The 27,432-nt window shown below is 40.8% G+C and overlaps 3 protein-coding genes across 10 annotated transcripts; 2 read left to right on the top strand and 1 right to left on the bottom strand.

Moving 5' to 3' along the window:
• Window positions 1–5,489: 5,489 nt before the first annotated feature.
• On the top strand, window positions 5,490–14,166 carry LOC115056837 (ubiquitin-conjugating enzyme E2 Q2-like). Of its 6 annotated transcripts, none has more exons than XM_029523579.1 (13): window positions 5,490–5,732; window positions 7,799–7,903; window positions 8,782–8,882; window positions 8,983–9,043; window positions 9,154–9,303; window positions 9,999–10,083; window positions 10,177–10,237; window positions 10,329–10,419; window positions 10,501–10,559; window positions 11,178–11,226; window positions 11,322–11,417; window positions 11,757–11,823; window positions 11,901–14,166. In XM_029523579.1, exons 1-13 carry the CDS (start codon window positions 5,574–5,576, stop codon window positions 11,930–11,932), a joined length of 1,116 nt encoding a protein of 371 aa, XP_029379439.1. In that variant the 5' UTR covers window positions 5,490–5,573; the 3' UTR covers window positions 11,933–14,166. The 6 variants fall into 6 exon arrangements, with proteins under 6 accessions (XP_029379439.1, XP_029379436.1, XP_029379438.1 ...); XM_029523576.1 differs by having other exon boundaries at window positions 8,782–8,904; window positions 8,987–9,043; XM_029523578.1 differs by having other exon boundaries at window positions 8,782–8,904; window positions 8,987–9,043; window positions 9,154–9,318.
• A 1,036-nt stretch (window positions 14,167–15,202) lies between these two features.
• Window positions 15,203–22,135, bottom strand: scamp5a (secretory carrier membrane protein 5a). The gene is made up of 7 exons (XM_029523782.1): window positions 21,997–22,135; window positions 21,227–21,306; window positions 20,908–21,027; window positions 19,888–20,044; window positions 19,700–19,801; window positions 18,704–18,821; window positions 15,203–18,384 (listed from the first exon to the last, which is right to left on the bottom strand). The coding sequence occupies exons 2-7, from the start codon at window positions 21,231–21,233 to the stop codon at window positions 18,196–18,198; spliced, it is 693 nt and encodes a 230-aa protein (XP_029379642.1). The 5' UTR covers window positions 21,234–21,306; window positions 21,997–22,135; the 3' UTR covers window positions 15,203–18,195.
• Window positions 22,136–22,900: 765 nt separating this feature from the next.
• On the top strand, window positions 22,901–27,417 carry parp16 (poly (ADP-ribose) polymerase family, member 16). 3 transcript variants are annotated; one of them, XM_029523042.1, is made up of 6 exons: window positions 23,768–23,905; window positions 25,058–25,196; window positions 25,428–25,579; window positions 25,670–25,841; window positions 25,921–26,065; window positions 26,873–27,417. In XM_029523042.1, exons 3-6 carry the CDS (start codon window positions 25,460–25,462, stop codon window positions 27,006–27,008), a joined length of 573 nt encoding a protein of 190 aa, XP_029378902.1. In that variant the 5' UTR covers window positions 23,768–23,905; window positions 25,058–25,196; window positions 25,428–25,459; the 3' UTR covers window positions 27,009–27,417. The 3 variants fall into 3 exon arrangements, with proteins under 3 accessions (XP_029378900.1, XP_029378902.1, XP_029378901.1); XM_029523041.1 differs by having other exon boundaries at window positions 25,373–25,579; XM_029523040.1 differs by lacking the exons at window positions 25,058–25,196; window positions 25,428–25,579 and adding an exon at window positions 22,901–22,968 and having other exon boundaries at window positions 23,709–23,905.
• The last annotated feature ends 15 nt before the right edge of the window (window positions 27,418–27,432 follow it).

The following is a 27,432-nucleotide window of genomic DNA, read 5'->3' as shown; positions in this document are numbered from 1 at the left end:
TAGCCTTAGTTTGTCCGATGTTAGTGAGTCGACAGGAATGCTGTTGCTATGGTTACCTGCCTGCCTGTTGGACTGGGTCGGTTCAGGGATGTGGAGGGAACTCAGTCCAACGAACACCTCCGGAGCTTAAACTGTGTCACGGACCAAAGCAGTGTCTGGGGCTGACTAAGCTTTAACCTCAGCAGCTTTAAGCAGGCGTTTAATCCTATTTCTCTTTGAACTAACTAGCAGGTGAATGGCGGCAGGCTCACAACTACAATTCCGTGGCTCGGTTCGTGTGCTTCATGGTCCCAGCCGTGGACTTTGTCCACTTCAGCTGTCCCACTACATCAGAGACAACATTCAATTCAATAACCTTTTCTGTTACTGAGCGTGAATCAGACTCAGGATCCTGCTGAGTTTTAATCCGGATCATGGCTGATGAGTTCTCTCTCTAATTTACCAAGCAAGCAAGAGGCTAAAACCAAATCACAAAGCTCCTGAGTTCATCGCAGTTGTAGCAGTGGCCACACAGGCAGAATGAGCCGAACCCAAATGTTGAAACAGAAGAGGCAGAAGCTTTTGATGTGAGGATAAGCTCACTGGCAGAAATGTGGATGACACTGAGGCGAACAGTCAGACAAACAGGAGCAACGAACAGGGACATCTTATGGGCAGAAAGAGAATGGCATGTCTGAAAAGGTGCATTGCTCAAAATACAGGGAACTGGGCCAGTTCAACTGAGTCACAGTATCATGACTTATTCAAACGGTGTAGAAATGAAAAATTAAAATGCCATTTTAAATATTACTTGTGTCGTAGTCTGCTCTTCAGTTACCCTCGGCTTATTTCTTGTGTTTTTTGCTCTGCTTTTTTCCATTCACCTACCAGATGCCCTTGAACTTACTCCATACTCACTGAAGTGCCCATCTCTTTTCTTCAATCACCGTTTCCCAGTTGCTTCATCGCCACAATTCGATCATCTGTTTATGTTCGTGTGTATTTTCCCACCTATCTGAGTTTAACACCTGGAACTTGAATCTGCCTGCTTGTCCATCTGTCTGCCTGTCCTCTTCCATTAAAAGCAACATCAGTACATCAGCCTTATCCTTTGTGTTATCAACAACTGTGAAAGTTGGACACAAGGACTGAGAAGAAGATTGTGATAACTTGATTCTCTAAAGTTGTTCTTTTCATGATTTCACATAATTACATGACTTTTTTTCCCATTTATGCAGAGTTAAATATGTCTGCAATGAATATGTAAATTTATAATGAAGAGTGCCAATGAAATGGAAAAAATAAAAAATTGTATAAAATGAGGCTTTTTCAGCTATGCAGAAGAAACAATTCTCTCCTCCATTTGATATGATTATGAAGGGTTCTTTTTCACATTGTCACCGCAAACTTTGAAGACGTTGTGAAGCACACCTATGGTTCCATGTTAATATTTGTGTTGTGCGTGTTTGTGCAATTTTATTTTTATGTCCCATGAAAAGAACAGGACATTTTTTTTTATTTTAACCAATATGCCCCTTTTCTAGAAACGAAAGTTTGAATTCCTTATCAAAGCATGGGAATAAAATACAACAGTTGCAAAAGTCTTGTTTTGTGTATAATTTCGAGGGGAAAAAACACCTAACCAGGTATGGAAGATTTTTTTTTTATCAGTAAGTGAATATTGTTCTGTAAATTAAAATATCTTTTGTTTCATTTTAATATTAAGCGTAATTGTTTGTCTTTTTGACTTATTTATGAATTTTAATTGAATATGTATTTAAAATCATTAACAATCAACAAGACAGCAGGATTTTTACAAGACTTTAATCATCACGTTCAAACCATGTTTATATTTATATGCACATTGATAAATTGCGAAATAGGAATGCCATATATTGTGGTGAGTTGTGGACCCATCACTCATGTGGAAGCAATTGGACTTCCTCCACACTAAAAATGTAATCCACTGGCTCACTCATCTTTCAGTCTTTTGGTGAATAAAAACTTTTGTACAATTGTACAGTAACCTGTTCTTTTTGGTTCTTTGCTCAAACTGCCCATCAGTCTGAAAATGTTATGAAAGAGTTTTGTGAGTTGTCACAAGTGAATAAAAATTTATTGTGTTAACATCAGTCAGTTATTTTTCATGTCACTCGTGTTTAAATTTGTTCCCAACAAGTAGTATTACAATTGAATTGCAGGTGAATGTTACAAGCAAAACAACTGACAATAAAACAGCAATAACATCAACAGCATTAGACACATAGACAGATAGATAGACAGCACACCAACACACAATAAAAGACAGCCAGTTGTGTATTCAATCAATCAATAAAATGTGAGCCTAATATGATAAAAATGGGTTAAGTTCATAGTATAAAATAATAAACATAATAAAAGAGTCAGTAGTGGATTGCACACAAAGAAGGACGGTGGGTCAAAGTATGGGAGGAAGGGGGGTGGCGGGACACCAAAGACCAGGTCAGTGGCCCCTGCCCTCGACTGAGCAGTTAAATAGTCTGATGGCTGTTGGGACAAAGGACCTCCTGTGGACTCAGTCCTTGAACGCAGCGTGAGGAGCCGCCCACTGCAGCTGGTGCTCTCCTCCACCAAGGTGTGGTGAAAAGGGCGGTCGGCACCGTCCATGATATCAAACAGCTTGGTCCTCATCCTCCTCTCCACCACGGTCCCCAATGAGTCCAGGCACCTCCCCCCCCCCCCCCCCCCATTGCCATCAATGCATCTGCAAAGATGTGTCTATCAAGCAAGACAATATCCATAATCACAGTTCCTCCCTTTGCTTTGATTCTGGAGAGATTGTCGGGCTGATCAAAAAATGAGGGCAGTCCAACAGTAGGAACCCCGTGGTAAATTGGGTCAGAAAGACTCTAATTTTGGGATGTCCTAAGAGGTCCCTCTGGGGCAGCCAGTTGACAAGAAACTTGTTGTTGTCTAGGCTGGCTGGCCTTGCTCCATACAACCTTCTGGGGAAACTGGAAATTTCCTCAGCGACATCATAAGGAAGTTTATCAACTAAAGTTCCCAAGGTCATCATAATGATCCCATCCCCAACTCCTCCATGTCCACAGGCAATTTCTTTGGGTGTGCGCACTGAAATCCACTCATGTAGACTATGTTTGGCATCATTGGACGTGGAAAATCAAAGACAAAATTATTTCTCATTGGCATCTAGGAAAAATGTTGAGTAATCCATGTCAGAATAGAAGTGCTGCCTAAATAGAGGTTTGTAGTAAGGCTCTGGGATGAATGACATCTTGTCCGTCCCAAGGATATAACTCACAACATTCTTGATTCTTTGCGATAAAGTCACTGCGTTGCAGTGAGAGGAATGTATGATAGAAGAGGTGGAACAATAAGAAAATGAGCTTCTCCCTGAATGGTCAATCTGCCAAAAACTCATTGTGCTTGGAATCATGTATCATTTACTCTCTGAGTTCACATTCATAGGAGTGATCTTTATTCTCTTAGGTCTTGGAGGATATAAACACTTACCCAAATCCACGGGATCAAGAAAGGCAATCCAACTTCAAAATATCCCCACAATACAGTTATTCAAGTTCAATTTATTCAATACGATCACAGCTGACACTGTGCAGCTCCGAGTCTTTCCTTCGAAGTCATGTGTGCATGAGATGGAGTAATCTAATCTTCTTTACTGGTTCAAGGAAACACAGCTGTGTGGTGAGACTGTATTAAATGCAGCTGATAAGGACCCTGTGTAAATTCTGCGTACTGGTCATGCAGCAGCTACAACCAAAGCACATGTTTAGTGGAACAGATTTATCTGTTGTGCCATCTAGTGTCAGGTCAGTGTAATAAATCCTTTATGATAACAAGTACACCGCAGTGATGTTAAATAATAGTTTAAATACACTTTTACTGAAGGTGTGTGTCCAGAGAAATGACTCAATTGACCCACTGATTGGTGAACAATACTATCACTCCAAGTCAAACAACCTAACAATCCTAAAGACTAATACAAATGATTTACACAGATACAAACCAGAAACAAACCAAGTTTAAAACAATAAATTTGAAGTGACATAATGAACGTTTAGGATAAGGTTTCTGTGCGCAAGGTGCACAACGGTAAATTAACAGGGAAAAAAAGCAAAAATGAGAAACAGTAAGAGAGTCACTCAATCATTCATTCATTCATCTTCTACCGCTTTTCCATTTCTAGGTCGTGGGGGGTACTGGAGCCAATCCCAGATTACGCTGGGTGAGCGTGGGGTACGCCCTGGACAGGTCACCAGTCCATCACAGGGCCAACACACGGAGACAGACAGAGACCAACAACCACTCACACTCGCATTCAGACCTATGGTCAATTTAGTTACATACAGTAAGCCCCAGGGCCTGGAACCAAACCTATTACCTTCCGCTAACCACCATGCTATGTTGCTGTGCTGCCCAGTCAGAAAGTCACCTAATGTCTTCAGAGATATAAGTGAAATTAAGCAGATAATCTTACAAAAAGGAGAACAAAGACTAAATACGTAGGACATAGGAGTAGTGAATATTGTGGTGGGGCAAGAAATCACAAAGATAGGAAAAGAAAACAAAGAGAGAAAGCAAAATGACTATGAATCACAGTATCGTTAAAAGTCATCCACCTATCATCGATACTGCTCATCTGTCAGGTTCACAGGAGTGCTGAAGCCAATTCAGGCTGACACTGCCTGAGGACATAGGCTGCTTCTTTTCTTCAATTTGCTGTGTTGAATTAACATGATGTAAGGCTTGGTCTGAATTGCATGTGTAAATTGTAATGAAAATAGGACACAGGTTTTGTATGAAAAGGTCGAAAAGTAAATTGAGCCTACTTTTGACAATCACAAAATAAAGTTTTTCAGTTTCAAAAGAGCAGTTTTTTTAGCTTGAATAGCACTAATCATGTGTCATGTGTCAGTCATGTGATGCGAAGTCAGTCAATCTGAGGGTGAGGTAAGATAACATTGGCTTGGTATCAGCTGACTCACAGTTTCATGTGCTGAAATCATGTCAGCTATTGGAATCCTTTTGTTCATGTAAAATATGATCAGAAAAACTGCAGCCAGCTTGGCCCCAACAATACAGCAACCAGCTGCGCTGTGGTGCAAATTCTCCTTTAATAATAATAATAATAATAATAACAATAATAATAAAAAGGACCAACTTGAGGTATAAGGCCAATGGTCGGTGGGTAGCCCAGCCTTTGTTTTGTCACTTTTCTCAAAATTATCTTTGCTCACACATAGTTTATTTAACATACAGTATCCATATATTAGTAATGTTTCGCCTTCTTTTTCAGGGCTCCTTCGTGTGAGCTTAAGAGCACTACTAAATAAAAGCATGTCGTGTAATAAATGTAAAAAAAATAAAATGAAATAAAGTGCATGGAGCTGAAGTGGTGGGACGTGATGGGCGTCCAGTCCTCCTGACAGTAGCAGCGTTAGCAGACCAAACCCTCCAGCCCTTTGTTGTTGTTCTCACGCTAACATGCGAGATCCGAGCACCGACTCAACTGCGCGGTCGCATTCCGCCCCGACTTCCCCTCTACCAGCGGCCTGGTGGTTTGAGATGAGTAGAAGATGTCGGTGTCGGGGCTGAAGGCCGAGCTGAAGTTTTTGGTGTCAATTTTCGACCCAAATCACGAGCGATTCAGAATAATAGACTGGAAACCCGATGAACTCAGTTGCCAATTCAACGTAACAGGAGAGAAGCTGCTGATCATTCACTGCAACATCACGGTGAGTCCAGGCCAGCTAACGAGACCTCCGACTATCGACTGGAGCCAAATCGGTCCGCGGAAAGGTTCCGTGTTTACAAACCAACTAAAGGAGTTCTTTTATTTCAACTTTGCGGCGAGCCATCGGGACTTAACCTCCGCCCCTGCATTGGGGGAGACAGCACAGGCCCGGTGTTAAATCCAGCTCGACAATAACACAATTAAATGTCGATCATCGGATCGACGCGGTAGCTGCTGTTAGCCCAACTGAAAGTAACGCTAGCTCCCAGTTAGCATCAATAACTGCGTTAGTTTGCGGCACCGCGGCGTCTAACTTTCTGACTGCTGAACCAAACCGTCTTTCTCCGTGAACGTGATGTACTTCAAGCACAGGCGAACTTTCGCCATGTATCAGCCCCGATTGTCCGTATTTTGAAGAGCCAGGACGTGTCGCTGAGTGTCCCGTCCACATCTTAAAGCTTAGATAGATGCGGTTTAATGGAATGTTGTAGCATTGTGTTTTCTGCCTTTTCACTAAGTAGACGGATCCCTCTGGCGAACTTACTGGTATGTGTCATAGCGGCGACATTTATACCTTCTTTTTTTTTTTTTTTTTAACTGAGCAGCAAAAACGATATGATGTGGACACAAACAAGGCCGACCGCTGTTAGATGAATGCTGTTTATTTGTGAGCCGGGAGTTGGATGTGTGTGTATGTTTTGTTCGGCGTTTATACCGACAGATGGGCCTGAGAATAATTTGCACCTCACGCTAAACACGAAACGGCTTTGTCTGTGTCTTATTTGGGACTTAGATCGTCTCCAAACACAAACAACACTCATCTGTAGGTACTGTCACTAACAGCTGGGGTCCTGTGGCATCATGGCACAGACCTCCTCAGCACCCAGACCACATCCTGGCTCTGTCTGTGAACAAACACCCTCATACGCACTTCCACTTGTGCTCCTTTATGGTGGGTGGAGGTGGAGGTGTGTTTGTGTGTGTGTGGTGGTGGGGGGGGGGGGGGGGTTGAAATGTTTTGATAGCCATGTCATATCAAGACTGGAGCTGAGTCAGTCTGCATCCCCTTTGAGTCAGAAACCAGAGTACATCCACCATCACAGCCGTTGGAAAACGATAGGTGAGTCAGTAAAAGGTGGTTTTAATTTCTCCCAGATCGTCTCATGTTGGATTAACTCAACACGCACGGTGTGGGATAAACGCAGCAAAAGCTGCTTGAAATGTGGCGCTGTGATGGTCAGTTTAAGATCCTGGTAGGATAAAAAAAAAAAAAGTGGTTTATGCTGTTGGGAAATCTGCTGATTATTTTGTAGAGCATCGGTTTGGATGATGAAATCTTTTATTTATTATTTTCATTTAATTGATATACATACAGCAACACGTGACGAACACCTGACTTGACAATCATACAGCCATCTTGAGTTGCTGTGCTTTGTTTGGGTATCGTTCACATCGAACACGTGTGACCATTCATATGTAACATGAACACAGCAGTAAGCCCTCATACATTCATACCCGAGCCCATTTGTAACTTCACACCTGAACCTCACTATTACTGTGTAGCATTAGACATGTTTTGGACACAGGAGCCCAGTCGTAGAAACTGTTACCAGTACATGACACAGCTGTACCAAACACAGCAAAGCATTCGTTTTTACTGTACTGTTGTGCTCTGGGGGAAGACTTTGCCCCTTGTTAAATCATGACTTTTGAACTAAAATCCACACATGATTTAACATGAAGGTCTAATCAAAGCTTTAGAGCATCACTTATATTTTTGTCTGCTAGTGCTAGAGATGCTTTTCCAGTTCTGCTGGCAGTATAAAAACCATTTTGTTCAGTAGGTGGCTGTGTGGGCTAAGACATTTGGTTGTAAGTCATTTATAGCACTCGAATCAACCTTAACATTATCTATGGAGGAAATTTCACTGAGTAACATTTAGGTTTCATAAAAGCAGTGGTGGTCTCTGGTAAGTGGTAATATACAATAACTTGTAAACACAAAAGCCACTGACACACAAGCATGGCTGGCTAAATTTCCACATCCCATTGTTGCCTCTTTTGCAGGAATCCTATCCCTCAACACCCCCAATATGGTTTGTTGACTCTGATGATCCTAGTCTGGCTGAAGTGTTGGAGCGCTTAGAGGATGTGAGAAAAGGCAGCACGTTGGTAAGTTGGCTCATGTGGCTGATGTTCACAGAGGCACGCACAAAATGGTTTTGTCGCAAATAGTCATTGGTGCCTCTATCGTGTACAGTTGAATGACAGCAGTCAAATATAACAGCCCTGTCATATTGTGTATAGTAGTCAAAAGTTTGGTTGCCGATATCACAGTTTGTGAATAGTATTTGTAGATTTATATATTTTTAAACACACTTGCTTTCATTTCAAGTACTAAAATATTCTGAGGTTTTTCTGCGTGCACGGCATCTTCATGATCCATCCATGCATTTTCAGTAAGGTCCAAGATTTGACTGTGAGAGCTGTACCTAAAGCTTCTGTTTGTCTTTCTTGAATTAGTTTGTGGTGGATTTCGAGGACTGATTGGGATAATTATCAACTGGTTGAAGAAACTAGTCTGTTTTAACCTTTTATACTTTTACTAACGTTAGGAGATCTGCAGTTACTACAGTTAGGAAGTAAAAAGTTTGAATGATGATTTCAGTTTCATTATTATTATTGCTAATGATGATGCTGGTGTTGGACTGGATTACATTATAATGATATGATGGTTCCTTTTTTTGCCCCTTGTTTTCAGAGCTGATGGGGCAGAGTATTAGAAACCTCTCTAAATATAATGCAGACAGGTTCAACACCACCACTATGGATGACCTAATGTTAAAATATACAATTCAACACTTCAGTGACAATGTTAAGATACACTATGTTTAATGGTAAATTTGTTGAATTTCATTGCATATAACTGACCAGGTTTACATAAAACAATGGGTATGAGACTGTGTTTATTTGCAATAACAAAGGAAGAATTGTTTAATGGTTGGATGGTTTTCATTAATACCGTCTTGTACGGCTGACTTGACTTGCAGCTTCTTCAGCAGCTGAAACGGCTCATTTGTGACCTCTGTCGCCTTTACAACCTCCCACAACATCCAGATGTAGAAATGCTGGACCAGCCACTACCTGCTGGTCCAATTACCCAGGAGCGAAAGGTAAACATCTAAAAATGGGATGTCTCTTTGCTAATTTTAAAAGCATACAGTTAGTTCATTTATATTGTTTCTCTCACTACAGCATGGGCAGTCAGAGGAGGTGACATCTGAAGAGGATGAGGAGGAAGAAATGGGAGAGGTGCCTATATATCTTCTTGACAGTCCAAGGAAATCAAATTATTTATAGCTTTATGAATTAACTTGTGTTATATCCTGTTTCTAAACATGATTAATACACTGTGTCAGCAGGACATTGACCTGGACCAAGACCTAGACCATTATGATATGAAAGAAGAGGAGCCGGTGGATGGAAAAAAGTCAGAAGATGATGGAATAGAAAAAGAAAATCTGGCCATCTTGGAGAAGATACGTAAGAACCAGAGACAGGATCACCTGAATGTAAGTGCTTATTCCGTTTCTGTTTTTCTCTTATTGCACTTGGTTACTGTAACAAAGTGGAGGAGCTGCTTTCCAACATCTTCTGAACACTGACTTTTCGCTGCAGCCCTCATATTACTCAGCACAAAACACAGGAGTCTCCTGGGTAAGACTGTCATTCAATGAAACTTTAGTGAATGTGAATCTAATATCAAATATCCATCGATTGAATTAAAATCCTTTCAGAACTAAGTAGACTTAACATTTGCAAGTACCTGAAGTTATAAATAACCAGAACTAGATAAGTCGGCCCAGTGATCATTTTGTTTACAACTTGAAATCGATGAGCAATTTTGATGAAATTGCAGCTTCATTTCCTTTTTCTAATAAAAGGAAAGAAAAGGTTCGGTTAAAGGCTGGCTAGTGTTTGCTCTTATTATGGGATAACCACTGGACATAAATTCTTCACTTTTGTTCCATTCTTCACGTTTGGCCATGTTCAGTCCAGCTGTAGCATTGTGTGAAATCCCAGACTCATTGTTCATTTGGCACAACGTGGCTGCTGCTTCAGCTGCTGCAGAGGGCACCAGCAGGACAAAAAAGCACTACCCTTCCCCGGGAAGAAGCCTAGTTGGCTGACATAGGCTCATTCACATCACTTTGCAGCATATGGTGTTGTTCATCAGTGTAATGCACCTTTGTGATTTATGTTGCAGGGTGCAGTCTCTGGCTCAGTGCAAGCCTCAGACCGCCTAATGAAGGAACTCAGGGAGATCTACAGATCACAGAGTTACAAGACAGGTGAATATTGACCCAAACCCTAACCCAAATGTCTCCATTGTTTCAATGTCTCATCAGCAGAATGAAGCAGAGCTCTGTGTTTGTCCTTCACAGGTATTTATTCAGTCGAACTAGTCAATGACAGCCTTTATGAATGGCATGTCAAGTTAAGGACGTAAGTTTTCACATCCAGCTGCTTTTAATAACTCTCAGCTTGCCAAATGTTGCCTCTTATGTTAGAGCTGACCCGTCACTCTTTGTTGCAGGGTAGACCCAGATAGTCCATTACATAGTGACTTGCAGGTCTTAAAAGAAAAGGAAGGCGTGGACTACATTCTGCTTAATTTCTCTTATAAAGTAAGTCTTGTGATGATATTTGTCATTTGTTTGTTTGTTTCTTTTTTTCTTGAGACTCAGTTGTTTTTCTTCACATGACAGGATAATTTTCCTTTTGACCCACCTTTTGTACGGGTTGTCTCACCTGTGCTCTCCGGAGGGTGAGTGTGTCATGAAATTTGCACATGAAAGTGATCTGAAGAAAGTATTCACTTATGAGGACTTGATCCACATTTGTTGTGCACTCAGTTTTTAAATGTATTTTGGATTTTGTTGGGAGAGATTTAGTCACAATATTTATTTGTTCCATAATGCAAATGTGAAGAAGTTGCTCACTGTGCTGTAGCCTGTTGTGTTAGCAGCTGGTACAGATGTGTTGACGCTGCTCACAAAGCTCATGTGAGATCCTTTGAAGAATCTGTGGTATATTATTAGATGTAAGGTGGACTTTATTTGAACTTATTTTCTTTTTGCATTGCACAGCCTTGTTGGTTTGTTTATGGCGTGCTGCAAATCACTTAAAACAACAACAAAAGACAAAGCAAACAATTTGATTCGAAATTATTATTTGTATTTTCTGGTACATTCAAAACCTTTTCTATATTCCAAGTGATTTAAAATGAAAAACTTTCTTTCCCACAATGTAAATCAAAGCTTTGTGAAATCAACGTGAGGCACAACAAGTTTGCAAACAGTCAAGTGAAAACTTGGTGAGTTGAAGGTATCTACTCAAAATGCTTACTGCTTGTTCCTAATACTGTTGTGTCTTCTACTTTCAGTTATGTTCTAGGAGGAGGGGCCTTGTGCATGGAACTTCTCACAAAACAGGTGAGTTTCAAACATCCCATGATGTATTCCCACAACTCAAACTACACAGCAAGTGGATTGATGGGGGTTTGTTTGTGTGGCCTTGTGTTTTTCAGGGCTGGAGCAGTGCCTATTCCATAGAATCTGTCATTATGCAGATAAATGCAACTCTGGTGAAAGGAAAGGCCAGGGTGCAATTTGGAGCCAATAAGGTAATCAATGTGTTTTGCCATGTGTTGATTGTGATTCAGATGAGTAAGGTTACACACCCAGAGAGATTTTAGCTCTTCTTATAGGCAACACATAGTGACAAAACTTTGTGTGATATGTTTGTTTTCGGAGAGACAATTGACCAAATATAGTTGCACTTTGGAGCAGTAAAAATGATGTCAACATATTCAGCACCTGCGTTGGCAGTGGTCATGGCCTAAATGGACAGACAATTGTAAAAAAAGAAAATAGCAGAGAAAGATGTGGAGTGGCTTGCAGTAAAGTCTGGTATAGTTTGCAATGCGTAGCAAACAATTTACACAGCCATGTTTGTTTTTCAGAACCAGTACAATCTTGCCAGAGCACAACAGTCATATAAATCCCTTGTGCAGATTCATGAAAAGAACGGTAAGTAAACATGTCTGAGGGACTGCAGACCGTGGTATTGGTCCGTTGGCAAACAGTTTCTCTTTTTACTCTTCTAGGCTGGTACACACCACCTAAAGAGGACGGATAAGGAGATACTACCACTATGCACAGGGAACATGTCTTAGGTCAAAGCATCTTGTTTTCTTTGGAATATTTTCCCCCCATCTGACTTACTGGGAGTATATCATCTTTCTTCCGGAAACCATCTCGTTGGCTCATCTGACAAGTATTCCTTCCCCCCACTCCGGGAAAAATACCTTTTTCTGGTGTCACTTTGCTTCTCCCCTCAGTGTTGTAGTGAGGAGGATGATGTGGGAGAATCACTAGTCCTGTTTTCTAAATATGCTCATTTGTCTTTACAAAAAAACAAACAAACAAAAAAAACTTTTCTCCCTTTAAATGTGGGGAAATGCTTTTTCTTTTGCTGCTTTGACAAACTGGGCTTCACAACCAGTCAGTTAAACCTCTTTAAATGGGAATTTTAAAAGAAGATGGATACTGAAGCTCTTGAAGTGGCACCTCACTGCTTTTTATTAAATAATTATTGAGTAAATAAAACTTTTTTTTTTCTCGAACTTTTTGAAAGTTAAGTGGTACATAAATGCAAATATTGTTATAGAAATATTATTTGGCAGTTGTTTTTATGAATTGAGCATCCTAGACAATAAATGAGCCAATTTTCATATTTAGGGGTGTATCTTTCAATTGAGATGACCTACCACTCGGCATCTTTTAGCTTGAACTTTATAAAATGTATGAAGAATGCTGGGCCAAGCAGAACCAAAACTAACTGCACAAACTAAACAAATCCACCATTATAAAGACGTGGCCAGTGGATTTGAACGCTCTCCAATCTGCATATTGTATGTCTTGGAATGAGAAAGATGACGATAATATCACTTTGGAAGTTCTAACAGACCTAATGTTGAAACTGAGGAACTCTTCATTGCCTTATTTCTGTTAACAAAGTGGCCCCACAAGTGCACAGACTAAATAAAGGCCTCTAGTGATTACATCACTTTGTTAAGAAAAGTGTTGGGGGGGGAATGAGGGCTGTTTGAATGTGGGAATATTAACCATTCTTCCTGATGTAGGTCAATTGTAATGGTTCTCCTCTGCCCAGTTTAAATTGCCACCATGTTACACGTTTCTTGCAGCGGATTCCTCCACTCTGCTGCCTCATTTTCCTAGTCAGCAGCTAAACTCCCACCGGGGCTCCCTTTCCCACCACAATGTACCATGGTTGTGTTTCGATGTCTACTTTGTTGTATAAGAAAAAGGATCATTCATAGAATGACAAGAAGTGACCTGAAACGATGTATGAAGCTTTGACCTTGCAATATACTGTAGTACACCATCAGTACTGCTGTCCCCCATTCTACAGGACACACACTGTATCAATCTGTTGGCGCTTTTGCAGTTTATTTGCTAACACTGTCTGCAAAAGTATGTTTGAATGGCAACTCAGGTAACAAACAGTCCTTAGAAGGGGAATCTGGACATGTTGAGTTTGAGGCTATTTTCTAGATTAATTATCGTTCTATTCTGCTAATGGTGAGGTTCAGCTCGCAGAATGATGTGATGTCATAAACAGAAAATGTAATCAGCTTTACTATAAGATGGGCTACACACACCTTTTAATTCAAGCAGCGTATGAGGGGAAGGACAAGAGGCGGATGGTGACTGCCCCATGTAATGGCTCATCAAGACCCACCAAAGTCGACTTCTGTTCTTATATCCCACAAATACTGAAATAAATGTGACTTCAGTGTGTGATGTGATCTTAGACTACCTGGAGAGGGTAGTTATAACATCAAGGCTGTTCTGAGCGAAATATTTTAATATTTGGAAGAAGTTTATCTTTTCTTAGCACATTACTCCACTTGTTACGTGTCTGATATATCTGAGGGCTGAGGAGTTTTCAGGTATCCGGTATCATCAGCAACAAGTGTCCCCAACACAGAAGGCACACAAGGGTAGTTTCACAGCCTTCCCCTGTTACAAAGCCTCGATCCACCCGTGCAATATCCTCCCTCCAAAATGCCAAACCTGAGGTCAGAGGGATTATTGAGAGATGAGAAAAGATGAATTTGGCAGTCATGCTGTGGTGAATCGACCCTGCACGCTTCTCTTAACTGGACTGTGTTGCAAAGATTTGTTAATCTCAAGTAATTTTCTGGCACCAACAAACTGTTGACAGCCTGGCACCATTGGCTCGCTTTGGTTTTCTTTTATTTTTCATTTTCCATTTGAAGAAATTTTGACCATGTACAGTAATTTGTAAACTTGCATCAAGTTTATGAATAAAGAATTTTAAGATTATTGCTGTTTTATGGGCATTTCTGTGCTTCATTGCTCAGTGGAGCTTGTACCAATGCTTTCTTAGCTAACATGTTAGCTGGCCATTTATTTGCAGTTGATTCATAATAACTTGATTATGCAGAACAGCTTATTTAGTACAAATGAATGGCGTTTCCTTTCCTTGAGCCTAATGACTTCAGTCTCTTCAGTGCAGTTTTGGTTTGTTTTAATTTGCGGGGTTTCCTTTTATTCTTAGTTGATATTCTTAAAGTAATTTTATACTGAACCAAGAATTTAATGAAAAATGGTGCATGGTCTTGTCCTACTTTAATTTAAATCTTTTGAAAGAATTGGTATTTTGACAGTGTACAGCAGGGTTGCAGCTTGATCTTGTGGAAGCTCCAACAAAACATGATTTCTGCTGCCTTTTTTAGTTCTTTTTAGAATTTTTGTTCAATCACTAGTTCTGCTGCACTGTAAAAACGTAATCATTTCATGAAAGCTTAAAAATATGCACCTGGGAGAAATTGAACATTTTAAAATGCATCATCATTCCCTTACACCAGGAGCCATGCTGTTGTAGCACTGAATGTTTAAACCAAGGCCACTTCATTTGAATGAATGGTGCAGATTAAAGATGACATTTACGGGTTCAATGGTTGTCGCTCTTCTGCTTTTTGTGAACATTTCACATCTAAAATGTTGGCATTCCACGAATCTAAAAAAACATCTTGGTTTAAGCATTATGTCAATCCTTTTTCCCATTGATTTCATTTTATTGAAGCGCATCTGATCCCAGGTGGCTCTGCTCCATCTGTGCGGCCCTGTAGCATTCTCACAGGTCATTCATTCATCTTCTACCGCTTTCCTGTTTCCGGGTGGTTGGGGTAAACCCCAGCTCCCATACCGGGAAGAAATCCACGCAAGCACACAGAGAACAAAAAGGCCCCAGGCCCAGGAACCAAACCTGCAACCTTCTTGTGGGGCAACAGCACTAACCACTACGGCGCCATGCTGCTCTGTAGCAGACTCAAACGTTTCAAATAACCAAACAAGATGCAACAAGAACTGTTTAATATCTATTAGGGTAGGACCAAATAATACAAAAGTAATACACAAAAATGTATTCCTCATTTACTTCACTCATAGAGACACAGCCTCCTTAAACCTTTCACTCACCTAATTAGAGCATGTTACTAATGAGTGGCAAATATTTACCTCACCTCAAGTAATTATATATTTATATCTACTTATATAGTACATGATGATACATATCAAACAACATACAGCACACGTGGAACATGGGGAGGTCGATGGGAAATGGCTTTCAGAAGCTTAGATACAGCGATATGAAATGCAGAGTGTGAGCCATCCAGTTCGTCGAAGTTCCTGCAACATCATAACGTAATGTCCATTAACACATCGCTGTGCTTTATGTACAGATGGCCGGGTGGACTGATCTGACACTCACTGTGATAATCTCATACAGCCGTCGAGCAATGTCACTCCTTTGTTCTTAATTCATCGACCAGATCAGCTAAACTTTGTGCATTTACCACTGACGAGCAGGTGAATGGTCCAGTTTGCAGGGTTATAATTCATCACTACTTGTATATGTATTCGCTGGTGTAAATGTTATACGGTGTAAAATTAAACCTGTGACGTCCAAATTAAAAACAGGCCCATTTTTAAATTCCTAACACTTTTCATTTTATCGTTGTAAATATTTCTTTCGATATTCAAAGCCTGCATAACAGGACCCCATTTGATCCTAGTACTTCTACAGTTTAATATACTTATGTTAGTATTGCTCCAATGTGATTCACTGTGATTGAAGTTTCCACTGATGTCAACAGCTAAACCAGTACAAACATGAGATTTTTAAAGAATTCTTTAAAAAAACAAAAAAATTGTTTAAAAAAAAAATAAAATAAAATAAAATCTGTTATCCACGTCTATGGAACATGTGCTTCACAGTCACCCATACGTCCAAATCCAAAATACACAGAAAAAATAAGGTCGGTACAAAAAGAAAAGAACTTAAGAGGAAAAACAGCCTATTGAATATTACATCATCACAACCAGACAAGACGACTCACAGGTTTGGAAATAACGAGCATTCAGATACAAATCTTCACATCTGTTTCAAGTCTAATACTGCTTTACTGTAATAATCCTCTACTGAATCTTGAGGAGTCCAAGTGACACGAGTCAAAAATCATTTCACTTAAATCCACGTGACACTGTCTCTGATCAGGCCCCACGCAGATATTCTCCTCTCCGTTTTCGCCTCATAAAGGAATAATTGTCTTGAATCTTATATTCTCTTTTGTTTCATATAAATATCATATAACACCTACTCATGGAATAACACCAACAGCCACAAAATGACACACTAAGGCCTGAAATCCAGAGCTTCAGAAACAAGTAGCCATTTAAGCATTTACATGTAAGGGTTAGTGGAAGAATTTGCCAAAGGGACAAAACATCCATCACTTCATACAATGCTGTGACCACCTACAACAATGATTATTAATATTTACTGTATGTCTTACCTTCAAATGTTTTGGTTTTCTGTCACTTTTAACCTGTACATTGTTTTTTTGGAATGTTTTATCCAAAGAACTGCAATCCTAAACACTGCGTGTGCTTTACTTTAACATGTAATAATGTAATAATAACTGAGCCAAAATCAACCAGCTCAACACTTCACCGAGATGTAATGACAAAAAAAACAAACAAAAAAAAAAAAAACAAGCAACCAAACAACAACAACAACAACAACAAAAGGAGACAAAAGCCCATTATGATGACACTTTAAGGGCTTGACAGGTAGAATTTGAAACTGTCACATCTTTCCTGAGAATGTAAAAAATGTTGAATTGAACTGAATCATTACCAGTATTAGAAAAAAAAAAAAAAATCAGGTCACTAAAACGTGAATTGTTGTTTCTCTCGGAGTTAAAAGCTACAACTCTCTGATGTGCAGTTGGGGAAATGCCAGTTTTTAACAGTTACAGTCAAATCGCTTGACATTTCTGAGTATTTTCAACTCTGATTACATTGTTGAGGTTTTTAGTGAAACTTCCATTTTCAGCAAAAAAAAGTACAAAGAGAGATCCTGAATTTGCTTGTTCATATCAAAAGAATCACATGTTCCTGATAAATGCCTTAAGGTTCAATTTAAAGGAATAGTTTGGCATTGTTGACTTACATGAGAGAATCGACGTATTGTGTAGAGAAATAAGGAGCCTTTTACGGCAAAGACTGCAGATCGATCTTTCCAAGTGTAACAAAATCAAATCTATCAGCACCTCTGAGGTTCACTGCTCCAGGGGCACGTCTTATTAGTTTAGGCCAAACATTTTTGTTCCTTTTGGAGAAAGTCTCTACGCTAACATGCTACCGGCTTCGTCATCACTGGCCTAGATACAAGAGTGGTACTCATTTTCTAATCTGACTCTCGACAGGAAGGAAACTCTCCCGAATGTAGAAGGATTGTTTTAATGGGAAATAATTATTTTAAGTAGTCTTGTCTTTGAGGGGCAAACTGTTTTAGTGACCTTTTAACTTCAAGGCTAAAGCAAAGTAAACACAAAACAATACAGTACTTTAAAAACACATTAAAGGTTCGTAAAACACATTTGGAGAGTGTGACACAGGAAGAGGCAGAGCAATCACCCTGTGCTCACCACAGATCAGCCACTCTGGATAAACTGAAGAAGCTCACGGGATTCATTTTAGCTATATTATGTGTCTCTGCTCAAAAGCAACACACTAAAATTGAGCAGCATAAGAGATAAAAAAAAAAAAAAAAAAAAAAACAACAACAACAATTGACTGTTGATTAAATGTTGACTAAAATGATTTTCTCCCGTGTGTGTCAAAATTCAATAAAAGTATATTTCCTCAAAAAACATGACTTTTGTCTTCATTGTTCTGTTTAAATTCAGCTTGTATTTTTATGAAGGGCACCTAATTCTGAATTTTGTTCTTAATTGATCCCTTTTTCATCTCTCCCACTTGCCAGCCAGGCATCCTGTCTCTGTCCTACATCGGGTCGTCGTAGTTGTAGGTGGGAGCTGCTGAGTACTGGTTCTGCTGCATGGCTCCCTGCGCCGCTCCCATGGCCGCCTGCTGAGCTGCCTGCTGGACATGAGGGTTCTTCCAGGCGCCAGTGGCCCACTCCTCCTGGGCCTTACCCAAGCTGCCACCGCTACCGCGGTAGAAGTTATGGACCTGAGGACGGCGCACGAGAGTAATAATGATGAATAAAATCCCCTGGCCGGGAAAAAACAAAACAAACGCACGCATCTACGTGCAAACAAAACTGAGAGCTGGAAACCTCAGCTCACACACCAGGTGTGAAAATTTCATTCAAGTGAGTGGGTACCATCTTTGAGTCTGGTACGAGGCTGCTGTGATACATCGGTGCTCGCCACATGCCAAAGTCTTTTTACCAGGTGAAAACTACAAAAATGTGCATTTCTGTTACTGGGAAGGAAACGAAACCTTTTCAGATCGTTTCCTTGAGATGAAGTAGGCATGCACCGCTCACCTTGGTGAGGGCGATGAAAGAGAGCACAGCCACTATGGTGAACATGATGGTGGGAATCAGCATGACCACAGCTGAGCCAATGTTGGTGCTGAAGAAAGTGATGGTTGCCAGCCAGCCACTAAAGAAACAACACAATTAGCATCATCATCATCATCACACTGATGGCATAACATGAATACAGAATCCATCTATGATCATTTTTGTTTGGAAAAAAAAAAGAAAAAAAAAAAGATAATTTTGTTTGGTCCCACGTTTGAAATATTGCTCGACAGTGTTTATGATCATAGTTTGAATTTTTATTTTTTCATTTTTTTATACACATGTATAGAGGAAGTAAACTATAAACTGATCACTGACATGTTATCACATTTTAGAAAAGTGGGTGACCTTGTTATCGTAAACTTGCATCATTAGTGTGCATTTTGATCATCGTGTTTGTGTCCACTGGGGGGAAATTGCAGATGGGTGACAACACTTTTTTGGGTTCTTCTAAAACTTGGCCTGGATCTTCGATCTTTCCGCTTTTGATATCCCCCGAGATATTTTGTTCTCCAACCTCATGTAAAAGACAGACCTGACAGAAAATAGCAATCCTTTAGATGAACCTTGTGTTAGGCATAAGCTCGAACATAAAGCATCCTGTACATCAGTGGCTGTGTTACAGTTTAGGGTATAGTTTGTGAGTGATGAATAAAGGTGTAACAGAGTAAATGGAGGCAGGTACATGTGTGAACCATGAGCTATGGTCTCCAGCTTTACCAAATTGCAGCTAAACACCTTGGGATCAATGTGCAACATGGTGTTGTTTGCGTCACCAAGAACAGCTCAGAACATCAACTGGATGCTCTGTAACTCCCTCCAGTGGACCTGCAGAGACTCTGGGAATGTATCCAAAGGAGCACTGAAACTGTTTTGCTCTTTTGTAATCCATCTGCATTTGGACTTCACAATGTTTAGCATGTGCATGAATTTCTACAATCCACTTCAAGTCCTTACCACACTCCCCAACCTGGAATGCCAACAGTCTGGATAATACTAATCACCACCTGGGCCATGAAGACGAAGAAGAAAGCCATAAAGTTGAAGGAGCTGTCGGTCCTGCGCGGAGAGAGAATAATCAGGGCGCTCGATGATGTGTTCAACCAGAGACAACAGTGCCAAATCCCCAAGTGAAATCATCTTACTTGAAAGCCTTGTAGATGGGTCTGAACCAGCACACATAGGAGCAGGGGGTGAACAGGATGAGCCACAGGATGGCCATGCCAAAGTTGGTTGCTCCACCACCTCCACACATCCACGCCAGACAGCCGATCAGATTAACAGCCAATGTGGCGCTGTTCACTGTCAGCATTCAGGGGGAGGAGCAAAGATGGCCAAAACATGAAAAGTTGAATGCAAAAATTTCATTTTGGATTACTCATAATTCGGGGGAAAATTCATGGGGTGGCATGAATCTCCACCATTCAACACTAAGACTACAAGCGCTGTGTCAGGCTACAATAAATGAACATAAACTGGAGCTATTAGAACAGAAAGCACGCATTTCTACTCAATATTATTTGTGTACTAATCTACTTTTAGACCAGACTTACATTCTTGGACTCAAATGGCAGAACCTAAATGGTAATGAAAAAGATTAGGTGACTCTCACGCAAATATTAATATTGGAGTTATTAACTATCACTAAGGCTGCAACTAGTTATTTCCACAGTATATCAATTTGCAGATTATTTTCATGATTCATTCATACATTAGTCATTTTAGCCTTATAAGGACAAAAATTATTTTGTGATTTGTGAATGTCTTATTTACCCCAAACCATTGATTCCATTTTCAGTGATCCAATGAAAAAACAACAAATCTCTACAAATGAGAGGTTGGGACAGTCGCTATGTGGCTACATAAATATATATATATTTTTTTTTGACTAAACTCATAAAGAAAATAGAAATTAGAAAAAAAATGGACTCCTCAGATAAATGTGGAAGTGGAAAAATAGGCTGATGTGGCTCTCTGCCACACTGAGACCAGTCAGGCTGGTCTCACTGCTTTACTGGAGTGTTTGCTGTTTGACTCTCATAATATTTATGGTAAAACAAAGTGAGACTGCGTGAGGGAGAGGACCGGTGCACAGGTTAACGACTAAAATTCAACATAATATTCCCAGCTGCCAACACACAAACTCTGACTGCAGACACACTCACAGATCCAAAGGTAGTAGAGCCTCTTGCACATGGTGCGCCGCTGGTCTGGGATCTCATTGAAGTCTTGGTAAAAACATGGCTTGAGAGGGATGAATCGAGGCAGAGGAGGGAAGTTGTTTTCTGCGATACAAAGACGCAGTTCAGCCCAGCTGCCCACACACCAAATTCATAAAGACATTAAGTCAAGACAGCTGCACGCCGGATTAAAATTTTGCCTCACAAATGGCTTGATTGTCCCATTTTGCAGCCAAATTTTCTAACAAAAAGACCCCACATCGCATGCACACACTGTAGTTGAGTGACTACAGTGAAAGCTCACCTGCCATGATCACTGCTTGGTATTTTTTTCTTCCTCTCGCAAACGGGCACGGGCTTCAATATCAACTGCTGAAAACCAAACTGCAGACAACAGAGCTGTTTTATTAAGTGCAAACTCACTCATTGCTCTCCTTGCAGGCAACAGGCCACGATCCTCCACTGGCCTCCCTGTGGACCAGCATGCACACCCTGCGCTGGAATAAAAGGCTCTGACCTCCTATACGATGTGATCAGCTTTTCACAGCATCTTTCACGATAAACACGTTTTCTGGACCTTGTGTTACGGCTGTGTGATGCGCCGTATCTTCTATGTGCTCACAGCCTATGGGCTGAAAATAGGCGTGTTACAGGCCTGAGGAGTTCACAGCCCAGTCCTCTTCGGAGCCTCACCACCTGCGGTGGGCTGTAATCAGCCTTTTCAAGCATAATGTGTTTGAAAACCAGATGTGTGCAGCTTGTGATGGTGGATATTGGGTGGGGGTCTGGGGGGGGCATCTTTCTGTCACTAAAACAGATTTCGTCCATTGTGACCGTGACAGTGTGCTGAGCGTGATGCTGCAGTGGGACACACAGCATCGTGATCGCGGCCGATGGAGAGGCGTCCTTCAGGCTGTGCGCGGTGCTGCATCGGTGCTTCTTCTCCATCCGGACACCGAGCGGGTCGAACCCGGACCTGGAGCCGGATTATTCATTTTGACCGCACGCATTTCCCCTTCCCGCTCCCCGATGTGGTGTGATGAATGAAAAATGCGGTGATTAAAACCGTCTTACCTGGTTCCGATAACGTCACTAAAACCCCCGTGTTCGTTTAAATAGCATCTTACGGATCCAACCACAGAATCACGCCCGGGGGGGAAACACAACAGTCCGCCGCTCGGCCTCTCCGATCTGTGTCCTTATTCCTCCACCGACGGATCTGGGAGTAAGAGGTGGTCACGTGACGTACGGTCCGTCCGGGAAGAACCAGCAGGACCCAAACTCCGAGCCCGAACCGTCCAATCAGAGAGCAGAAGCGCTCTGCTAGGCCACGCCCCTCAGCGATGCTGCCCTCAGTGCTGAAAATCAGAGCGTCAGAAACAGGCTGATCTGATTGGCTCCCTCCAACATAGCAGGCCACAACAGCACCAATATCACAGCCGAAGTTAAGATGAAGTGTGATCTTTTCAGTGCAATCTTAGAACACAGGGACTTTCCTCAAATTCCTCTTGTTACTGTTTTCTTTGCAATTATAGCTTAATATTATCCTTTTATATTTTTTATCCCATATTGAAACGGTTTTGATTGAGCATTATAACAGGGAATGAGAGCAGGACTCTATCGGTCTGTAAGTCTTTTTGGGTCTGTATTACCGTGTCAGTCTGTGTCACTGTGTCAGTCCTAACAAGTCTGTGAGTTTGTGTTGGTCCACTGAGGTGTGTCTGTTTGACCTACAGCTTGGTGTTGACGATCTGTGGACATTGGCTCGGTGTCGTGAATGGTGCTTTCAGGGACTCTCGTGATTCTTGTGTTGTAGAAAACACGATACAACGAGGAAGAAGCAGTGCACACTAATTTGTGAAATGTTCTGTTAACTTTATTCACTTCCGCTCTATTAGGTGTTTGACATAGATTTCCACAGCGTTTTGGGAAAGAAAAAAAAAATCTAAAAAACAAACCCTATATTATCTCGGCATCGTGAACGCAGCAGCGCCCCGAGCTAACGTTAGCGCTTCCTGTGGTGTTATGAGTTGAGCAAGACTGACGGTAACGGCAAATACTGATATAAAACTATTGTCAGCCAGGTGAAGCGGGTCCAGGGTGCACCCGCAATACATTTAAGGGATTAATATTGCTGTATTTGTCAGCAGCAATGCTGATCGGCAACAGACTTGTCACTTGTTGTAGCCTGGCTAATGTTAGCTAACGGCGCCAACCTTTGCTAACTGGTAATGAAGAACAGGAGCATCGGCTAACATTGACTAAACACACAACATCCTGATACTTTAATACTGAATTTGACATTATTCTGTCTTTGTGTTCATCTGCATTTCAACTACATGTCCGAGAATAATGCACTCGCTGCTCTCACAGCTGTAGTTGCTTCGCTTGTCCTAAAAAAAACCCATTAATTGTACATATGAACTGCAGATACATCCATATTGACTAATGGTGTTTAATATCAACGTAACTGGCTGCAGTGAACTCCAAAACTGACCTCTGATCTTAAAATCGTTGAGTCGATTAAATCATCAAAACAACTATGTGCACCACATTTCAAGTATTCATTTTATTTATTTATGTATTTATTTATTTTAATTTACTGCACTTTAGAAGTTGTTGATAGATAAAATAATCCATTCACGACTTTAATTTAAATAAAGTGATTCACCTTTAGGTGCCAAAAGTTTTACAAAGTATGTTGGCATGAGTTTGTTATTGTGCTGTCAAGACCTAAGAGGATTTTTGGGGGTGTTCTCATGATGACTTGCCATGTGTGTCTGCAGAGCTGGGAATGCAGCCACCGCTCCCACCTGAGGCGGTCAGAGAGCTGGTGTGCTCCTGTCTGCACAGAGACCCCGTAGCTGCTGACCTCCGCTGCAGCCTGTTTGTTGCCGCTGCTCAGAACTACAAGAGGGACTCTTTGCTCCGACCTTTCCCTCCTCGATACATAAGTGGTGACAGTAAGGATTTTGAGGAGCTGGTAAGAGATACTCAATTCAAAATATTTTTGAACAACCAATATTTCTGCTTGATTCTTGAAAAGCATGGATCATCTAAACATTGCAATGTAAGCCATGATGAAGAACGACTGTAAAAATTGCATGTCAAGTATTTTATTCTTTGTTGTTTTTTTTGTGTGTGTGTAAGGATGCAGATGCACACCATGATAATTGTGGTGGCACGATAGCTATACACTTGGTGGCAGTAATGTGCTGTGGCTGTAGTGTGTCAGTGAATAAAGGTTAAGGAAAAGACAGTCTTAGAGGTTGAAGAGAAAGCCAGGTAAATGTTTCAAATATAGCATTCTGTGACACAGTATAATATTCGCTTAACACTTAAAGAAGCCAAACCCTGCAAGGGATTTCACAAGATTAGAGCTATTTTTATATAATCAAAACAACTGTCAGATTCATCCAAAGAAAGCTGTTATTACTCTGAGGAATCGAGCTTGTACCAACTTCTTGCAGAGACTCAGTTTCACTTTATTAGGTACATCTAAAGCAGACTAACACTAACTAACTAACACTTCTGCCTCAAGGTGAACTATTATTCAATAGTAATAGCAATATTTCAGCATATCGCTTGGTGTTTCCACCCACGTACGACAAAGTTTCTTCCTCTCTGCAATGACCCAGGCTTGTTAGTTTCCAGGAGCATGGATGCACAAGTATGCCATCAGTATGATGCAATGCCGAGCTGCCATATACGCCTCGAACCGTTCAGATAATTTGGAATCAGTTCTTGGCTAGAGCTGGTTCTTAGTGACAATTTCACCAAAAGCAGAATATCATTGGCTTTGTAAGGATGCATTTTATGGAAGGGCTGCTAAATGACATCACATTGTTCTGGTGTAGCTAATAAAATAGACATTGATGATGTATTTTCCAGGGAGCATGACTCAAATATGTAAGTAAGGATGCTGCATTTAATTTGTCAGTGTGTTCATATTTTATATTAATTACAGATTCATATCTTGGTTTCTCTGAAGGTGACAATAATGAAGAGATGATAACTCAGACAGTTTCAGACAGATGGTAAAAAGACACAAGTTTATATGCAGATGGGCTGCAGACAGACCTGCCACCGGCTGCCATTGGTACTGTAATCTAACAGAGTTTGTTTTGATCTCTAGCTGGCAGATGTGAAGTCTTTGCCTGGTGTGAGAGAGTTGGTGAGACTGCGACCTGGAGAAGGAGATCATCACCTGGCTCTCGCTCACTGGATTCTTTCTTCAAACAGCTTTTGCTGTGAAGACACTTCAGAAAGATGAGGTACATCAGTGAACATACAGATGCAGAAATCATAAGTTTCTTTAAATACCTCCTGTTTCGTTTAGACCGTGCTTGTTTTCTCTCAATGTTCTCTGTATGTATGTCAAGCACATTGGATTGCCTTTGTGCATGAAATTGGCTATATAAATAAACTTGCCTTGCCTTGCCTTCACAAGTATGCCAAACTTTGCAACTTGACGGAGAATGAAAGGATTTCTGCACCTGTGCCAGACTTCCTCTTTGAGCTTGAATACTGTGACCAGATGAATGCCAGGTTTGAGAAGACAAGGGCAGGACGCAACGTCTTCTATGCATTCCACGGCAGCCGCCTGGAGAACTTTCACTCGATCATTCACAATGGGCTGCACTGTCACCTCAACAAGGTCAGTGCAGCACTCTTCAACTACATACTGTTTGTTTCTGACTGACACAAAAACTTACTTATATGTTATTTATGTATTGTTTTTGTGCAGAACTCAGTGTTTGGAGAGGGGACCTACCTCACCAGTGACCTCAGCATGGCTGTCCTCTACAGTCCCCACAGCAGTGGCTGGAGAGAAAGTCTCCTGGGTCCACTGCTCAGCTGTGTTGCCTTGTGCGAAGTCATTGATCATCCAGATGTCAAGTGCCAGGTCAAGAAAAAAGGTTTGTACCACATGTGACTTACTGGACCCAGAGAAAGTGAATTCTATATGATTTAATTTCCTGCCCCACTCTTTTTCAGACTCTGAACTTATTGACCGACAGCGCTCAAGGGCAAAGAACAGTGAAGGAGGGGACGTCCCACAGAAGTACTTTGTAGTCACCAACAATCAGCTTTTGCGAGTGAAGTACCTGCTTGTTTACTCTCAGAGGAGGCACCTGTCCAGGTAAGTCAGGTCAAATGTAGTTCTGTCGGCCAAATTCACTTTCTTGAGCATGAACTGATTACTATTTGGTGGGTAAAGGTTAAATGTCACTGTGATCTCTCAAAATACACTTTCAGTCATAACAAAAACTAATTTAATCATACACAAATATGTATAAATAATAAAACTGTGACTTTTTATGTCCATCTGGACAAATGTCATCTCTACTCATCATACTCATCAGCATCATATTGTCAGAAAAATGTACAGAATAGAGATTAAAGATCATAGTGTGAACATGAAGTGTTGGTAAAGCTTCTTAATACAGATGCTTACTAGTCCTCTGGTACTTATCCATAATCTGATAATCAACTTTTGAGGGAATAATCTTCATTTACCACTCCACTAATCTCCCTGTGTTGAAATGTCTTCATTAAGGCTTTTCTAAGGTGTTCATTGAGCTGATCTGCTGGCTCTTCTCAGAGTCAGGCTCAGTAACATGAGGTGCATCCTCAGTATTCTCATTATTCCACATTTGGATAGATTATGTTTTTCTGTTTAGGGGATCAACATGTTGCATTAACTCTCCACTTGGATCTTGACAGCGGGATGAGAAAATGGATCAAATTCTCAAATTTCTGAAGTTGGAACCATCACATAATTTACTGTCAGCCGGCTATTTGAATATAGAAGGGTTGCAGTTTGACAGAAGGGCGGGCCAGCTGTTTCTCAGGAAATGGTTTCATTGAGTGAATAGGTGTATTGGCCTAGTCACGATTTTATTTTGCAGATGTAAAACCACATAGTTTCTGTTTTTTCCTCCTTCAGACATTCCCGCAACAACTCCTGGTTCCTGCGACACCACTTTGCCGTGATGATGAGTCTCTACCTTCTGCTGCTCATATTGATTGGTGCCTTTAACTCTACCACCTTCGTATCCTTTTGGAACAGGCTGTTCAGGTGATGAGAAAAAAGGACAGACAGCCTGGATTATCCATTGTGCCTTCCTGATCAGAGACTAACTGGAGGCCTGAGCAACGATGCACCTTTATACTGTTTTCTCTCTACAATCATTGTTTTCCTATTTTATCAGTAGTTTAAAATACTTTAAGTTGAGATGATTTATCTTTTCAAATAGCAGCTGTACTCATAGCTACTATTGTCTGTTAGTTTTGTTGAATTGTGTCATAAGGCCTGCGTTTAAGATTGTTATGCAATGTTTTGATGTGTAATTTGTATTGTTTAGTAAAGATTCAGTTTGATAGATGAGCTGTGTTGCTGTGACAATTTAATTAACCAAAGATGAAAAAGGCAAAAAAAAAAAAAAAAAGAGGAGGAAATTCACAAGTTATTATTGTGACTTTCAGTAATATCCATGTCTGTTGATC

This window comes from Echeneis naucrates, chromosome 16 (assembly GCF_900963305.1).
Source record: "Echeneis naucrates chromosome 16, fEcheNa1.1, whole genome shotgun sequence".
Lineage (NCBI taxonomy): Eukaryota > Metazoa > Chordata > Actinopteri > Carangiformes > Echeneidae > Echeneis > Echeneis naucrates.
The sequence above is the reverse complement of the archived record's forward strand: the minus strand, read 5'-3'. Positions and strand labels throughout refer to the sequence as shown.

Bases quoted from the DNA above. Each gene is read 5' to 3' on its own strand.
- LOC115056837 (XM_029523577.1), top strand. From the start codon at position 5,574: ATGTCGGTGTCGGGGCTGAAGGCCGAGCTGAAGTTTTTGGTGTCAATT. The intron at 10,420-10,500 runs GTAAGTCTTGTG...TTCACATGACAG, and splicing joins TGCTTAATTTCTCTTATAAA to GATAATTTTCCTTTTGACCC. The intron at 11,824-11,900 runs GTAAGTAAACAT...TTACTCTTCTAG, and splicing joins GCAGATTCATGAAAAGAACG to GCTGGTACACACCACCTAAA.
- parp16 (XM_029523040.1), top strand. From the start codon at position 23,717: ATGCAGCCACCGCTCCCACCTGAGGCGGTCAGAGAGCTGGTGTGCTCC. The intron at 23,906-25,669 runs GTAAGAGATACT...GTTTTTGTGCAG, and splicing joins GTAAGGATTTTGAGGAGCTG to AACTCAGTGTTTGGAGAGGG. The intron at 26,066-26,872 runs GTAAGTCAGGTC...TTCCTCCTTCAG, and splicing joins CAGAGGAGGCACCTGTCCAG to ACATTCCCGCAACAACTCCT.
- scamp5a (XM_029523782.1), bottom strand. The intron at 19,802-19,887 runs GTAAGATGATTT...CTCTCCGCGCAG, and splicing joins CCCATCTACAAGGCTTTCAA to GACCGACAGCTCCTTCAACT. The intron at 18,822-19,699 runs GTAAGGACTTGA...TTGTTTCTTTAG, and splicing joins ATTCCAGGTTGGGGAGTGTG to TGGCTGGCTGGCAACCATCA.